This window comes from Leucoraja erinacea, chromosome 14 (assembly GCF_028641065.1).
Source record: "Leucoraja erinacea ecotype New England chromosome 14, Leri_hhj_1, whole genome shotgun sequence".
Taxonomy (NCBI): Eukaryota; Metazoa; Chordata; class Chondrichthyes; order Rajiformes; family Rajidae; genus Leucoraja; species Leucoraja erinaceus.
In genome coordinates this window covers 32,201,317-32,218,055 of record NC_073390.1, presented here as the reverse complement: position 1 = coordinate 32,218,055, position 16,739 = coordinate 32,201,317, and the positions used below count along the sequence as shown (strand labels likewise).

Sequence of the window (16,739 nt, the reverse complement as noted above, 5' to 3'; positions counted from 1 at the left end):
TCCCCCTTATCCTTAAGCTGTGACCCCTTATCCTGGACTTCCCCAACATCGGGAGCAATCTTCCTGCATCTAGCCCGTCCAACCCCTTAAGAATTTTGTAAGTTTCTATAAGATCCCCTCTCAATCTCCTAAATTCTAGAGAGTATAAACCAAGTCTATCCAGTCTTTCTTCATAAGACAGTCCTGACATCCCAGGAATCAGTCTGGTGAACCTTCTCTGCACTCCCTCTATGGCAATAATGTCCTTCCCCAGATTTGGAGACCAAAACTGTACGCAATACTCCACGTGTGGTCTCACCAAGACCTTGTACAACTGCAGTAGAACCTCCCTGCTCCTATACTCAAATCCTTTTGCTATGAAAGCTAACATACCATTCGCTTTCTTCACTGCCTGCTGCACCTGCATGCCTACTTTCAATGACTGGTGTACCATGACACCCAGGTCTCGCTGCATCTGCCCTTTTCCTAGTCGGCCACCATTTAGATAAAAGTCTGCTTTCCTGTTTTTGCCACCAAAATGGATAACCTCACATTTATCCACATTATACTGCATCTGCCAAACATTTGCCCACTCACCCAGCCTATCCAAGTCACCTTGCAGTCTCCTAGCATCCTCCTCACAGCTAACAATGCCCCCCAGCTTAGTGTCATCCGCAAACTTGGAGATATTGCCTTCAATTCCCTCATCCAGATCATTAATATATATTGTAAATAGCTGGGTCCCAGCACTGAGCCTTGCGGTACCCCACTAATCACTGCCTGCCATTGTGAAAAGGACCCGTTTACTCCTACTCTTTGCTTCCTGTTTGCCAGCCAGTTCTCTATCCACATCAATACTGAACCGCCAATGCCATGTGCTTTAAGTGTGTATACTAATCTCTTATGTGGGACCTTGTCGAAAGCCTTCTGGAAGTCCAGATACACCACATCCACTGGTTCTCCCCTATCCACGCTACTAGTTACATCCTCGAAAAATTCTATAAGATTCGTCAGACATGATTTACCTTTTGTAAATCCATGCTGACTTTGTCCAATGATTTCACCACTTTGCCAAATGTGCTGCTATCACATCTTTAATAACTGACTCTAGCAGTTTCCCCACTACCGATGTTAGACTAACTGGTCTGTAATTCCCCGTTTTCTCTTTCCCTCCCTTCTTAAAAAGTGGGGTTACGTTTGCTACCCACCAATCCTCAGGAACTACTCCAGAATCTAAAGAGTTTTGAAAGATTATTACTAATGCATCCACTAATTCTGGAGCTACTTCCTTAAGTACTCTGGGATGCAGCCTATCTGGCCCTGGGGATTTATCGGCCTTTAATCCATTCAATTTACCCAACACCACTTCCCAGCTAACCTGAATTTCACTCAATTCCTCCAACTCCTTTGACCCGCGGTCCCCTGCTATTTCCGGCAGATTATTTATGTCTTCCTTAGTGAAGACGGAACCAAAGTAGTTATTCAATTGGTCCGCCATATCCTTGTTCCCCATGATCGTGAACTGCCAGCCATATATGTCTCTTAGCCGAGGAAAGATGAAGGGAAATGTCAAAGTTTTCCTGAAGGATGGAACATCGACCAAGAATGTTGTCATTAAAAGCATGCTTCGTTGAATGATGACTTCGCAGATTAATTCTCAGATTTTCTTTGTTAAAATTTGACCGCTCAATCTCTCTATATTTAAATTGTCACTTTTTGTTATCAACAGCAGACTTAAGACGCAGTGAGCAGCAACAAGAGACACAACAAGAAATAACTTAATATTTCTCATCTTTAACATTTAAATTGTTCTTATATTTTAAGAGTGATTCACATTTTAAACTTTAATAAATCCTTTTTCCACTTTTCATGCCTGCATGTTTTTCATCACAATGGGAACCTAATAGGCAGGAATGGATGTTCTGCGGGAGAGTCACTAAGAGTGCATAGGGGGAGGTTGTAGGGAGATGGACTGAATGACTAGGGGGAGGGGAATGACAAGGAGCAGAGTGGTGGTGGGGGGGGGGGGGGGGGGTGAAGGGAGGAGGGGTGACTGAGTGAACTGTCAGTCTACCAGCCGTGAGTGACTGCACTGCCAGCCCACCAGCCGTGAGTAAGTTGACTGCCAGCCCACCAGCTGTCAGTGACTGAACTGACAGCCCACCAGCCGTGAGTGACTGCACTGTCAGCCCACCAGCCGTGAGTAAGTGAACTGCCAGCCCACCAGCTGTAAGTGATTGAACTGCCAGCCCACCAGCCGTGAGTGACTGCACTGCCAGCCCACCAGCCGTGAGTAAGTGAACTGCCAGCCCACAGCCGTAAGTGACTGAACTGCCAGCCCAATAATCCATTCAGTCCACCCTCTCCCCCTTCTCTCTCACAGTCTGTCACCTGTTTGGGCATAATTTCTGGCAGTTTCTCAGCTGCCAGCCTGCCAGGTCTGAGTGACTGTACTGCCAGGCCTCCGTGACTGAGCTGCCTGCCCAAGAATCCATTTGGCCCACAATGTCTATACTAGCCCTCTGGAAACCAGTCCCTTTGGCCCACAACACCCATACTGGCGCAACTTAAAGCCCCCTCCCCCCACCCCCCCACTGGCCAGCAATATTGGAATTGGTGGGGAGGTGGAATATTGTGTTGGGTGACCAGGCCTCCCGTGTGATGCTGGGACCCAACGCGCCCCACTTCGTCTAGTAGATAGATATAAACAGCACGAACAAACATTAGACAATTGTTGGCTTGACATCTTTTGCCTCCACCCAAGAGAATCTAACTATAATTATTACCATCGCCAATCACTCAAATTCAAATATTTGCTATTGCCCACAAATGGGTCCATTCCTAGTTTATTTTTATGAATGCAAGGGATAGGAAGAGGATAATACAGATGAAACTTTTCTTGTAATCCAGAAAAGAAATGAAAGCTCCCTATTAAACTAGAGGAATTTAGTTGCCTCCACAGAAAAATGTTAAAAGTGTGGCTTATTCTCTGTGGGTAAATATCATCTTGAGCATATGAAACATGGCCAGGAGTATACATGCATAAAGCATTTTAAGATGGCTTGCAGAGCTAAGGAAGGGAGATGATACATCTAGCTTTAGAGTGGGTGGAGAAAAGAGTATCAGTCACACCTCTCGTTACTACTCACTGGCTTGATGCTTGTTTGAGAAAGCCTTCATCTGTCTGCTTGAAGGTCATCAGAAGGCACTTCTTTATGGACTTTTCTGTATTACTCACGTCTCCTGCAGAGAACAATGAAAATAAAACTGGTCAGCTTGCACAAAATTGGCTCACTTGAACTTTGGGGGTTCCAATCCAGTGCAAGGATATCAAGAAATCAAGAACAGGACTAGAGAAAATGTGCAACCCCATGGGGTTTTCAGGTCCAAATCAGTTCACTGGGATTTCCCTTTGAAAATATGCAAGGAAGCAGGAAGCCGTGGTGGACACATAACCTAGAGACTTATAGTGGACTGATGCCAATGTTGAAGTCCTGGAAAGGCACACATGAAGCCCTTGTGAAACACAACCCAAGATAAAGAAAAATACAATTTGTTTTTAATCTGATGAGAATCATCTTTGAAGTAATCTGTTTCATCTTTGATTGAAGAACACAGCATTTCAATTTCCACAACTCATTCTGTTTTGAAAGTAAATGGAAAGTGATTTGTCACAGAGATTCAATGAACTAGCTCCTCAAAATAATAACAACAGGTTCTAATATTCTATTAGAAGTTGAGTTTGGGGGGGGGGTGGGGCGAGGGGAAGTCAGTTACCAAACATTCCAATAAAATAAATAACAAAACCCCTCTAGGGGCAGAGTATCTTCAGGAATAAATCCCATTCCCCCGTGATCAAAATCTCCAAAGGTGAACCACATAACCAGTTCTATAAGCGACTAGATATCAGTTCACTTACTGAACTTGGAAATGCTGTGGATTTCAAATTAAGGACTGGACTTTCAGCTTCTTATGGCTGTATTGTTACCTGTGGGAAAGTTCCTGGTGAGATTGAGGTGAAGATTCTGCGCTGCATACTTGGAAGCTCGTGCGCCACCATGGCCATCGAAAACAGCAAAGTATGACAATCGAGATCTAAACCAGAGACCAAGAAGGAAAAACTGCAGATAAACTCACGAGAATGGGCAAATGTGTTATCCACATCACCTACAAGGGTGGTCATTAAAGCTACGCATAGGTATTCCTTCTCACAGAGGGCGATGGATCTCTGGAACTCTTATGCCCAGGTGGGTTGCAGAGGCAGGATCAATAAAGGCATTTGAAACGGGGATAGATCTGTTTTTGAAATTAGGAAATTGAAGGTTGTGTTTAGCTGAAACAGAAGAAGAGTTGAGGCCTGGGACAGATCTGTCATAATTATATCAAATAGCAAGGCAGACTAAAAGAGTCAAGTGGCCTACCACTGCTCCTGTTTTCTTGTGTTCAGTTATATCACTGAACACTCTGCAGCCCGGCACATTAGGAATGTACAGTACCCTCAATAATGTTTGGGACAAAGACCCATCATTCATTTAAATGCGCTCTGTACTTCACAATTTAAGATTTGTAATAGAAAAAATCGCATGTTGTTAAAGTGCATATTGTCAGATTGTATTAAAGAGTATTTTTATACATTTTGGTTTCACCATGTAGAAATTACAGCTGTGCTTATACATAGTCCCCCCCCCCCCCCCCCCCCCCCCCCCCCCCCATTTCAGGGCACCATAATGTTTGGGGCACATGGTTTCACAGGTGTTTGTAATTGCTCAGGCGTGTTTAATTGCCTCCATCATGCGGGTATAAGAGAGCTCTTAGAATCTCCTCTTTCCTCCAGTCTTTCCATCACCTTTGGAACATTTTATTGCTGTTTATCAACATGAGGACCAAAGATGTGCCAATGTAAGTCGAAGAAGCCAATATGAGACTGAGAAACAAGAATAAAACTGTTAGAGACATCAGCCAAACAGGATTAACAAAATCAACTGTTTGGAACATCATTAAGAAGAAAGTGAGCAATGGTGAGATTACTAATCGCAAAGGGACTGGCAGGCCAAGGAAGACCTCCACAGCTGATATAAAAAAGAAAAATCTACAAACACCTGTCCGACAGATCAAAAACCCTCTTCAGGAGTCAGGTGTGGATTTGTCAATGACCACTGTCCGCAGAAGACTTCATGAACACAAAACAAAGAGGCTACACTGCAAGATGCAAACTACTGGTTAGCTGCAAAAATAATAATAATAATAATAATAATAATAATAATATAACTTTAATTGTCATTCAGGTATACACATAGACACAGTGCACATTGAACGAAATTTCGTTGCATTGACTCTTCAAAGTAGCAGCAGAATATAACATTTATATCAGGCGATCAGTAAAAGTGCTTAGTGTGCCCATAAAAAGTGCTTCATGTGCATAGTTCTGTAAAATAGATATATAGGAAAGTTTTTAAAAGTGGCAATGTATAAGAAAGTTCTAGCATCGGTTTGATTGTGAGTTCAATAGTCTTATGGCCTGGGGGATGAAGCTGTTGCAGAACCTGGTTGTCCCGCTCTTCATGCTGCGGTACCTCCTCCCAGAGTTCAGCAGTGTAAACAGTCCATATTGTGGGTGTGTGGGGGCTCTGGTAATGCCCTTAGCTCTTGTCAGACAGCGTTTGTAACCAATGTCCATGATGGAAGGAAGAGAAGTCCCAATGATTTTTTCCGCTGTCCTCACCACTCTCTGAAGGCACTTCCAGTCCGCAGCTGTACAGCCGCTGCACCACATAGAGATGCAGCTGGTCATGACTGATTCAATGGTGCTTCTGTAGAATGTGGTGAGGATGGGAGGGTGGAGGTGTGATCTTCTCATCCTGCGGAGGAAGTACAACCGCTGCTGTGCCCGTTTTACCAGAGATGTGATGTTTGTAGTCCAAGTTAAGGTATCCGTTATATGCACTCCCAGGAACTTGATGCTTTTCACCTGCTCCACTGCTAAGTTGTTGATGCACAGCGGAGTGTGACTGGGCTGATTTTTCTTTCTGAAGTCGACGACAATCTCCTTGGTTTTGTCCACATTTAGGAGAAGGTTGTTCCTGCTGCACCAGCTCACCAGCTGCTCCACCTCCTCTCTGTATGCCTGGTCGTCATTGTTGCGGATGAGGCCCACTACTGTTGTGTCATCCGCGTATTTGATGATATGGTTAGTAGTGGACCTGGCGACACAGTCATGTGTCATCAATGTGAAGAGCAGCGGACTCAGGACACAGCCCTGAGGGGAGCCGGTGCTCAGTGTGATGACCGAGGAGGTGTTCTTCCCCACCCGCACAGACTGGGGTCTTTCAGAAAGGAAATCCAGGATCCAGTTGCATAGTGTGGTATTGAATCCTAGGGGTGCCAGTTTGCTCACCAGATGCTGGGGGATTATCGTATTGAATGCTGAGCTGAAGTCAACAAACAGCATCCACACGTGGGTGTTCTTCTCCTCCAGGTGTTGTAGGCTCAGGTGGACTGCAGAGGAGATAGCATCCTCTGTGGAGCGGTTCGGGCGATAAGCAAACTGGAACGGGTCAAAACTGGAGGGGAGTTTAGAGACCATGTGCTGCTTAATAAGCCTCTCAAAGCACTTCATTATTATTGGTGTGAGTGCTACGGGGCGGTAATCATTCAGGCAGGTTATTGTGGACTTTTTGGGAACTGGTATGATGGTGGCTGTCTTGAAACATGATGGAACAATGGCCTGGTTCAGGGTGGTGTTAAGAATGTCTGTCAGAACCAGGGCCAGCTGGTCGGCACATCCCCTAAGCAGACGCCCCGGTATGTTATCCGGTCCGGCTGCCTTTCGCTGGTCAATGCCCTCCAGGATTCTGCGGACTTCAGCAGTTTCAAAAGACAGTGTCTGTTCTCCTGGTTGTGGCTCTAATTTCCTCACTGTAGTGGTGTTCAGTGCCTCAAACCCGCCGAAATGATTATTGAGTTAATTGAGAAAGTCTGTGTCATCCTTACAAGACATCTGAGGGGCCTTGTAGTTTGTTGTGGCCCGGATGCCTTCCCACATGTTCCTGGTGTTGGTATCATCCTGGAAGAAACCCTGGATTTTCTGTCCGTGGGCACGCTTTGCTTTCCTTATTTCACGGGTGAGGTTGGCTCTCGCTGTTCTCAGAGCCCCCAAATCACCAGATATAGGTGGCTATATATAAACACTGCTGTAATTTCTACATGGTGAAACCAAAATGTATAAAAATGGCCTTTACAGAAATCTGACAAAGTGCACTTTAACCACATGTGATTTCTTTCTATTACAAATCTCAAATTGTGGAGTATTGAGGCGAATAAATAAATGACAGGTTTTTGTCCCAAACATTATGGAGGGCAATGTATGTGGGGGGGGGGGGGGGGGGGGGGGGGGGGGGGGGGTAGCTGTCAAGTGATTCCTCAAACCAAGGCAGAGGAGATAGGAGATGCTGTTCCCATAACTCAAAGCAGAGTGTGCGGCAGAGACCAGCAACAGTTCTTCAGCTTCCCCTGCACACCTTCCTCCCATCTAGACAGAGCGAGTATAATGCTACGGTTCTTCTAATTGGCCCATTAACTAAATGCTAGCCGTGTCATCAAATACATAATTCTCATGAAGTTTTAATACTTACACTTCTGAAGGTAACTGTTCAAAACTTGCTGTGAAATTGTCGATTATAATGTGTGCATCCTGCATTTCTTCTCGTTCTCCTTTTCTCTCTGCAGCATAACCTTTTAAGGTCACAAAGCCTGAAGAAATCAAAGACTTTCAGAAAAATACCACAAAGCTGTCATCTACTTATCATAACTTCACAAGATATTCTCTCCAAATGAAACAAGTCTCCCCACCCCACCCCCCCCCCCCCCCCCCCCCCCCCCCCCCCCCCCCTTAGTTTTCTTTCACATTCCTCCTCATCTGAAAGTGTTGAGGATTATGGGATAATATTCATTTGGTGTGTGAAGCAACGAGGGTTATTATGACAATTTGTCATATTTCAATCTCATGAACATATTTCTGATACAACTCCCATTCACACGCAACGCAGTAGAGGCCACAGAGCCTGCAATCAAAACAATTTATTGTTCAACGTGGGATTTGAGTTTGAATTCACTGCCTTCCTGTAAGAGAACACCATCACCTGATCCAAGATGGAACATTGTACCTAGTTGCTGTATTGGGTGACAGTAGGTTGTACACATCTCACAATGAACTCATGATTAGGTGATGGATAGATGTGCCATCTAGATATGTAAAATCATCAGGGTTGGATCATTCTCCCAACAAATTAATTAGCATTCAGGAAGAGAAAGGCACAGATAGAATCTATGGTTGGAGGCTGGACCCTATCATCCATGTAGTAACTAGTAAGTAACTTGTAGTTGTAGGTTATCTTACGCTAAAACTTCTTTTAGAGGTTACCTATCAAAGATAGTCTAAATGGAGAAAAATCAGAGTTGTTTAGTTACAGGGAGCAGCTATTTTTTTGTATTCTGTTTTTTTCAAATCAGTTTTCTAAAATCAGGAGACAAACAGCTAGGGATTCCAACCTCATTGCTGTAAGATTACTTCTTATGAGAAAGTATGGGAAAGTAACCTTGTGGAGAAGCAGGATCAAGTTTGGCAGTGGACATCTCACAGACAAATATCAATAATCACTGACTGGGATTACATGAAGCAATTATTTTCCAAGGTTATCTCCGACCATTTCTTCACGCTCTCTTCTAGTACACAGTCATTATTAAAGACAGCAAATCACATCTTTATTTCAAGCTGCCAAATTTCCTCGTTGCCATCATAACCAGAAGAGTCATGCCCTATACAGTGCCCTCCATAGTGTTTGGGACAAAGACCCATCATTTATGTATTTGCCTCTATATTCCACAATTTGAGATTTGTTATAGAAAAAAAATTATATGTGTTGAAAGTGCACATTGACAGATTTGAATAGAGGCCATTTTTATACATTTTGGTTTCATCATGTAGAAAATACATAGTCTCCCCATTTCAGGGCACCATAATGTTTGGGACGCAGCAATGTTATGTAAATGAAAGAATTCATGTTTAGTATTTTGTTGCATATCCTTTGTATTCAATGACTGCTTGAAGTCTGTGATTCATGAACATCACCAGTTGCTGGATGTCTTCTCTGGTGATGCTCTGCCTGGCCTGTATTGCAGCCTATGCTTGTTTTGGGGGCAAGTCGCCTTCGGTTTTCTCTTCAGCATAAAAAAGGCATGCTCAATTGGGTTCAGATCGACTTGGCCATTCAAGAATTTACCATTTTTTAGCTTTGAAAAACTCCTTTGTAGCAGTATGTTTGGGATCATTGTCTTACTGTGGAATGAACCACCAGCCAATGAGTTTTGAAGTTTTTGTTTGAACTTGGGCAGATGTGAAATGTCTATTCACTTCAGAATTCATTACGCTACTGCCATTGTAAATCTTAGCTAAAACAAAGCAGTAATAGCATGAAAATCTAGTAAAGGCTTCGTGGATTGTTAGGCCATTTTGGTCAAGTCTGTGTTTCTGCAGATATAAGACAAGCTGTTGATGATGCCAGTAAGTCTAGGGCCCAGATCAGTGTTGCAGATAAGAAATGAATGAGTATCTCTTTAATTGACAGAATGAATGAGATTTCTGCAGAAGATCTCTACAGAAGTGTAAAATGCATGAAGATGATTGGATTACTGCAAAAAGCATTGTATATATTGTAAATAATGTTGACAGACAGTTACCTGCTGTTTGTTGATTGGCCAAAGTGTTGAGCCCTGGCAGGATTTGTTTGAATTCCAGGGTAAATGTTGCATTATTCAAGTTAAGTTAGCTTCCTCTGGAAGCTTCTCCCGAAACAATGTATGGGGGGGGTGGGGGGATTCTGTTATTGGTCTGGGTAACTGTCAATAATGTATTGTTGTAATTAATATGTTTGATTGGATTGTAAAGAGACCACCCCTATGTAGTTCGGTCCCTCAAGGTTTGGGGATCTATAAAAGGCAGCCCCCACGCGGTCCTTTGTCGATCCTCTGGAAGAGCGCTTGGGACTGCATGATCTTTTGGAGTGTTTCTGCTCGCACGAGGCTGAAGGGCTTGGCCAGGCAGATACAAGGTTCGAACCTGCGGTGGTTAGGTATCATATAGGGGAATTTGCTGTTCAATCTAAAAAATAAAGTTTAGTTGTTCCAGTGCTTGGCTCAGTGCTTTATTAACTGAACTAGACTTGGGGAAGCTTAGAAGAGCATATTTACACCATCAGCAGTTGTATCATCATTGAAGATAAGCGAGCCAGAACCTTCAGCAGTCATACATGACCAGGACATATCACCCGACCACCGTGCTTCACAGATTAGTTGGTATGCTTTGGATCTTGGGCAGTTCCTTCTCTCCTCCATGCTTTTCTCTTGCCGTCATTCTGATATAAGTTAATCTTCGTCTCAATTGTCCACAATACCTTTTTTCCCAGGACTGTGATTACTCTTTTAAGTACTTCTTGGCAAACTGTAACCTGGCCATCCTATTTTTGCGGCTAGCCAGTGGTTTGCATCTTGCAGTGTAGCCTCTGTATTTCTGTTCATGAAATCTTCTGCGGACAGTGGTCATTGACAAATCCACACCTGACTCCTGAAGAGTATTTCTGATCTGTCGGATAGGTGTTTGTGGATTTTTCTTTATTAAACAGAGAATTCTTCTGTCATTAGCTGTGGAGGTCTTCAATGGCCTGCCAGTCCCTTTGCGATTAATAAGCTCACCAGTGTTCTCTTTCTTCTTAATGATGTTCCAAACAGATGATTTTGGTAAGCCTAAGGTTTGGCTGATTTCTCGAACAGTTTTATTCTTGTTTCTCAGTCCCATCATGGCTTCTTTGACTTTCGTTGGCACAATTTTGGTCCTCATGTTGATAAACAGCAATAGACAATAGGTGCAGGAGTAGGCCATTTGGCCCTACAAGCCAGCACCACCATTCAATGTGATCATGGCTGATGTTAAAAAGTTTCCAAAGCTGATGGAAAGACTGGCGGAAAGACTAGGCGCTGAGAGCTCTCTTATACCTGCATTAAGGAGGCAATTAAACACACCTGGGCAATTACAAACACCTGTGAAGCCCTGTGTCCCAAACATTATGGTGCCCTGAAATGAGGGGGACTATGTATAAACACAGCTGTAATTTCTACATGGTGAAACCAAAATGTATAAAAATACCCTTTAATAACATTTGACAATGTGCACTTTAACCACATGTGATTTTTTTTCTTTTACAAATCTCAAATTGTGGAGTACAGAGACAAATAAATAAATAATGGGTCTTTGTCCCAAACATTATGGAGGGCACTGTAAGTACCTCACTTTACTGCTAAAAAAAGATGCCACTTTAAAAAAAAACCATTTGCTTCCCATTCATATCGTTCTAACCTTCCCACTAATTGTTCAACATTCCCATGCACATTTTGCAAATGTATTATTTTCTTTCACTTTGTCCATTTGGTTACGTTACCTTTACATGGCTTCTTCTCCTTGTGGTCCTTAGACCCATTCTGATTCAGCCACTTGCGTTTCTCTGCTTTCAGGTCATTCTGTGTTTCTGGAAGCTCTCCAAATAGGTCAGGAACAGAAGATGCTGACACGTGTAAGGAACAAGACAGCAATTAAAATGCAAGCATGGAATAATTAAGCTATTGGATCATTAACTGCTTTTATTCATACTACATTTTTCCTGTTTGTTTCCCTTTATTTTCTAACCTGTTCTCTTGTGTTATCTTGTTGGCTGGTGTGCTTATCAAAATACCATTAACATACATTTCCTTGGACACCCCATCATATGCTACGAATCCCAGGGAAATACAAACCATTCAAGACAGGATTCTACTGCTTTTCCCAGGGGGAAAGTTGGCCCTGTAACCCAGTTATTTACGAAGGAACTGCAGATGCTGGAAAAATCTAAAGTAGACAAAAAATGCTGGAGAAACTCAATGGGTGAGGCAGCATCTATGGAGAAAAGGAGTAGGCGATGTTTCGGGTAAAGACCCTTCTTCTGACTGACATCAGTCTGAAGAAGGGTCTCGACCCGAAACATCGCCTACTCCTTTTCTCCATAGATGCTGCCTCACCCGCTGAGTGTCTCCAGCATTTTATGTCTACCTGCAACCCAGCTTATCAGTTTCATTCAGTGTATGAGTTCGTAAGGAAAAACCGTCTAAATCTCCTGTAGAACAAAAAACTAATCAAGCTGGAGAAACTCAAAAATACCCTAGGACAGCCAAAACCGTATGGAGAAAAGGAGTAGGCGATGTTTCGGGTAAAGACCCTTATTCTGACTGACATCAGTCTAAAGAAGGGTCTCGATCCGAAACATCGCCAATTACATTAAAGCAATACACTCCAAGCTGCTCTTATACAATCAGACCCAGAAGCAACAGCATATCATGCCACCACAATTATATTGCAACTAATTCCCTCCTGGGGCAACCTGGAGAGGGGAGACATTTTCTTTTATAAAGGAAATGCAGAATATATGATATGGAATCACATGGTAACTCTCTAACAGAAGACAAAATAACATGATCAATCAGCTGTGCGCTGACAGCAAACTGTCAAGCACGAAATTGCACTTAAAACAACTTCTCAAACTTGTCATGAAAATGAGATGAGGGTAATTTAAACCCAGATTCAGAGGTCTGCAGTTCATTTAAACACTCATCCAGCTATATTGTTATTTATAAGTAGGTTGATATATTATAATGTCATGTAAATGAAGGCAAGAACCATGCATAGGTCCATTCATGTGTTCCTTGTCACATATGATGGTATTGTTGGCAAGTTGCTGAGTGATCCAGCAGCCTGGACTAATAAAGTAAGTTCAACTCCTGTCATGGAAATTCGAATGACATAAAAAAATAACAATTAAGCTATTGCATTGTTAATAAAATCTGGCTGATTTGTTTGTATCGATGAGGGAAGGGGATCTGATGTACTCACCAGTACTGCGTGCATGTGAATGCAGCTCCCCAGCAACTCAATCCCCTCTTATCAAAGATGTTAAGTTGTATCAACCCATTTTGATTAACTGCATTTCCAAACCTTGCAATACCAGAAAGCAAGGCCTTTTATAATAAAATTGCCAAATTTGGACCAAGATGGGGGAGATGAGGGTGCTGAGTAGCTACAAATTGATGCTATTAAGGCAGTAACAGTTAAAAAGCTCAACAAAAAGCTCTGATTAAGTGCAGATTCTGACATATACTAACATAAAACAGATCAAAACTAGCAACAAAAAATTTGATAGTTCAGCTGTGTGTTTACCTACGTCAGGGTTCCTTGGAAGATCATCAAAAAGCAACGGTTTTGATTTCTGAGCGACAACTCCTAATTGATTAAAAGAGAACATTCATAACTGTCAGTCTTTGCTGCCCCCTTCTGTTCTTTTCACCTACATCACCTGCGATTTTTTTGCCTGGTCAATGAGGAATACTCTGCTCCAAGCCTTCCAGCTGCTTTTGAGAAAGATGATCAAGAAGAAGTTTGTATTTAACATATAATAATAACCACATTGTAGGGGTTCAGGCTCAAGTTCGTCACTCAAGGGAGTTGGGCTCCTGGTACCCTGCGCACACCGCTCATTGAAATTTATCACTCTGAAAGAAGCCGATTATGTCTACCCTCCGTTTCCTGTTCGACAGCTAGTCTTCTAATCCCATCCATGCTACATCCTTTACAAGGTGCCCTCATTTTTCATAGCGAGAGGATTTGAGTATAGGAGCAAGGAGATCCTACCTCAGTTGAACAGGGCCCGGTGAGACCGCACCTGGCGTATTATGTGCAGTTTTGGCCTCCTTAATTGAGGAAGAACTATTGAGGGAGTGCAGCGTAGGTTCACCAGGTTAATTCCCGGGATGGCGGGACTGACTTATGATGAAAGAATGGTTCGACTGGGCTTGTATTCACTGGAACTTAGAAGGATGAGAGGATATCTTATAGAAACATATACAATTCTTAAGGGATTGGACAGGCTGGATGCAGGAAAAATGTTCCCCATGTTGGGGGAGTCCAGAACCAGGGGGTCACAGTTTAAGAATAAGGGGTAGGCCATTTAGGACTGATTGAGGAAAAACCTTTTCACCCAAAGGGTTGTGAATCTGTGGAATTCTCTGCCACAGATGGCAGTGGAGGCCAATTAACTGGATTTATTCAAGAGAGAGTTAGATATAGCTCTTGGGGTTAACAGAATCAAAGGATATGGGGAAAAAGCAGGAACAGGGTACTGATTCTGGATGATCAGCCAGGATCATGTTGAATGGCGGTGCTGGCTCGAAAGGTCAAATGACACCTACTTTCTATGTTTCTATGTAATATCTTTAATATGGCACATTATCCAATGCCTTCAGGAAATACGGGTACATCTATCACTCCCCTCTTTCCTTAGGGCTTTTTACTTCTCCAAGGAACTCCAATAATTTGATCAAACATTATCTCCCTCACTATACCATGTTAAGGAGTTATAGAACCATACATTATGGAAACAGACTATTCAGCCCAACCATGTCGACTAGTTGGCACTCATCTCTATTTTTACCATCTTCAAGCACTAGACCCATAGACTTCTATGCCTAGATGATTCAAATGCTCATCAGAGACTTCTTTTCTTAAGTGCCCCAAGGCCTTGATGACAGCTTCTAACACTTTCCCTTTGCTGATGTTGAGCAAACATTAATGTACTGTTTTCTGTCTCCCTCCTTTTTGATTAAAAATACTTACACTTGCTAGTTCTCAATCTAATGGAACCTTCCAGCCAACTGGAAACATTTGAAACATTAAAATCAATGCATTAACTAGCACTCTGGCCACTTCTATTTGGGTCTCTAGTTCCAACAGTTCCAACAATGTGCTCAGTACCATTGCGCTGGTGAGCATCATTGTGCGAATTTCCTTGTCCCTTCCAATTTCCGACCCAGCAATTTCTCGGTTGTCACTCCTTTTATCTTCAGTGAAGATTGATGAAAAATAACCATTTAATGCATCTACCGTCTATTAATTCCCAGGCTCGCTCTCCATATGACCCAGGTTCACCTCGTTATCAGATGTATTTCTATAGTTTGGGCTAGTTTTGTCTCAGACTGATTGTCTTTCCAGATTATGATTGTGTTAGTCAACCTTTGTTTATGGATAGATCTGTATACTCTTGAGGACAAAGGGTCTGGCTGTTTGCACCCTGGGCATGGGGTGAGGTGTTGGATTTAGTTTTCTCTGCGGTGCGGGAAGAGGGAAGATCAGTTTCTTTGCACCCCGGCTCTTGGATCCTGGGCTGGCAGCAAGGTTTGGGCCCCAGACCCTTGCAGGGGTGGGAATGAGGAGGGAGTCAGCTCTCTCCCCTCCAGCCCCGGCGCTGGCGCTGGGAGAGGCCGAGGTCTGCAGCGGCTTCCACACCGGAGCCGAGTCAAACCCGCCTCCAGCTCCACGCCGCCACACTCCCGCCTCTCCTCACCGGGATCCGGCAGGTCTTCAAACAAATCCATCTCGTGTCTGCGATTAAAAACACTTCCCTTCCGTCAACTCCCGGTCCCTCGGTACAGCAGCGGCCTACAGGCCCGTGGCACCGCCAGGATCCGCCACCGGGTCCTAGCGCCCAGCCAGCGTCTCCACTGGACAGGCTGCAAGGCTCCACTGGGTCCTATAGCCCGACACCTCTCTCATCTGCGCACATATAAACACACACACACTCTCTCTCCAGCTAATTCCAGCTCACAAAGCTTGAAGAACTGATTGCACGCATTGGGATTGAAGAGAGTGAACTACAGGGAAATTTAAATTACGAAAAATTTAATGGAGCTGCGGACTTGCTTAACGAATTTGTAATATGCCAAATAAACCAAGATGTTGAAATGCACCAAAAATCACAAAGTGAATTGTTATAATTATAATTAAATTGTATTATCTGAATGGATGGTAGATACAAGTTCAATAACAACCTCAACCAAGTACAATAATTTGAATCGTTAATATGTGATGTCAGGGGTTCTGGGGTGAAGGCAGGTGATGGGGTTGAGAGGGAAAGATAGATCAGCCATGTTTGAATGGCAAAGTAGATTTGATGGGCCGAATTGTCTAATTCTGCTTCTAGAACATATGAACTTCTGAATATGTGTGATGCAGTGCATGACTCACATGTACGGGGTATGATTTGTGTAGACACATGGAACTGTCGGTGCTGGAATCTTGAGGAAAACACAGTGCTGGAGGAATCAGCGGATCAGGCAGCATCTGTGGAGAGGATGGACAGGTGATGTTTCGGTTTGGAAACCATTCTCAGACTGCAGGAAGGTCCTGACACGAATGTCCTGTCCATTCCTTTCCCAGATGCTGGCTGAACCGCTGTATTTGTCTCGCGCTTTGTGTTTTGCCTATGATCTCTATAGGGAGGTTGCACAGCAGTTGAGGTCATGACCCGTGACCCGTACTGTTACCACGCAACGCCAACTGGAGTACACGCGGTGAACTACAGGTAAGCACTTACCATGGCTTCCAGTGTAGCGGGCCCGTCTTCTGTCCCAGCATCTGGACTCCACGCTGACTGGTTCCACACTCACGGACCCTGGGCTGTCTATCCCCACGGTAGGGGTAGGAGAGGGAGGGGGGGAGGAGGAGGTCAGGGTGCCAGTGCAGTGCGGTCAGTGCCTCGGTGAGCGGAGGGACCAGACTGTCCCCAACTCTGCTGCAGCTGACGGGGACGTTGCCAGGTGGACCAGGGGGAGTGGTTGGGAGGTGGTCGGGG

General features: G+C 43.8%; 1 protein-coding gene across 3 annotated transcripts in view; it reads right to left on the bottom strand.

The window, feature by feature from the left end:
* The window catches only part of ilkap (integrin-linked kinase-associated serine/threonine phosphatase), a 56,488-nt gene extending 40,854 nt beyond the window's left edge, over positions 1 to 15,634 (bottom strand). The window contains exons 1-6 of one of the 3 annotated variants that reach the window (XM_055646085.1): positions 15,453 to 15,632; positions 13,274 to 13,336; positions 11,469 to 11,591; positions 7,611 to 7,728; positions 3,968 to 4,074; positions 3,129 to 3,222 (exon numbers count right to left, since the gene is read on the bottom strand). In XM_055646085.1, the coding sequence (XP_055502060.1) occupies positions 3,129 to 3,222; positions 3,968 to 4,074; positions 7,611 to 7,728; positions 11,469 to 11,591; positions 13,274 to 13,336; positions 15,453 to 15,483 (536 nt within the window). In that variant the 5' untranslated portion in view covers positions 15,484 to 15,632. Of the gene's footprint in view, positions 1 to 3,128; positions 3,223 to 3,967; positions 4,075 to 7,610; positions 7,729 to 11,468; positions 11,592 to 13,273; positions 13,337 to 15,452 lie in introns of all 3 variants that reach the window. The other 2 variants (XM_055646086.1, XM_055646087.1) reach the window with 2 other exon arrangements.
* Positions 15,635 to 16,739: the final 1,105 nt, after the last annotated feature.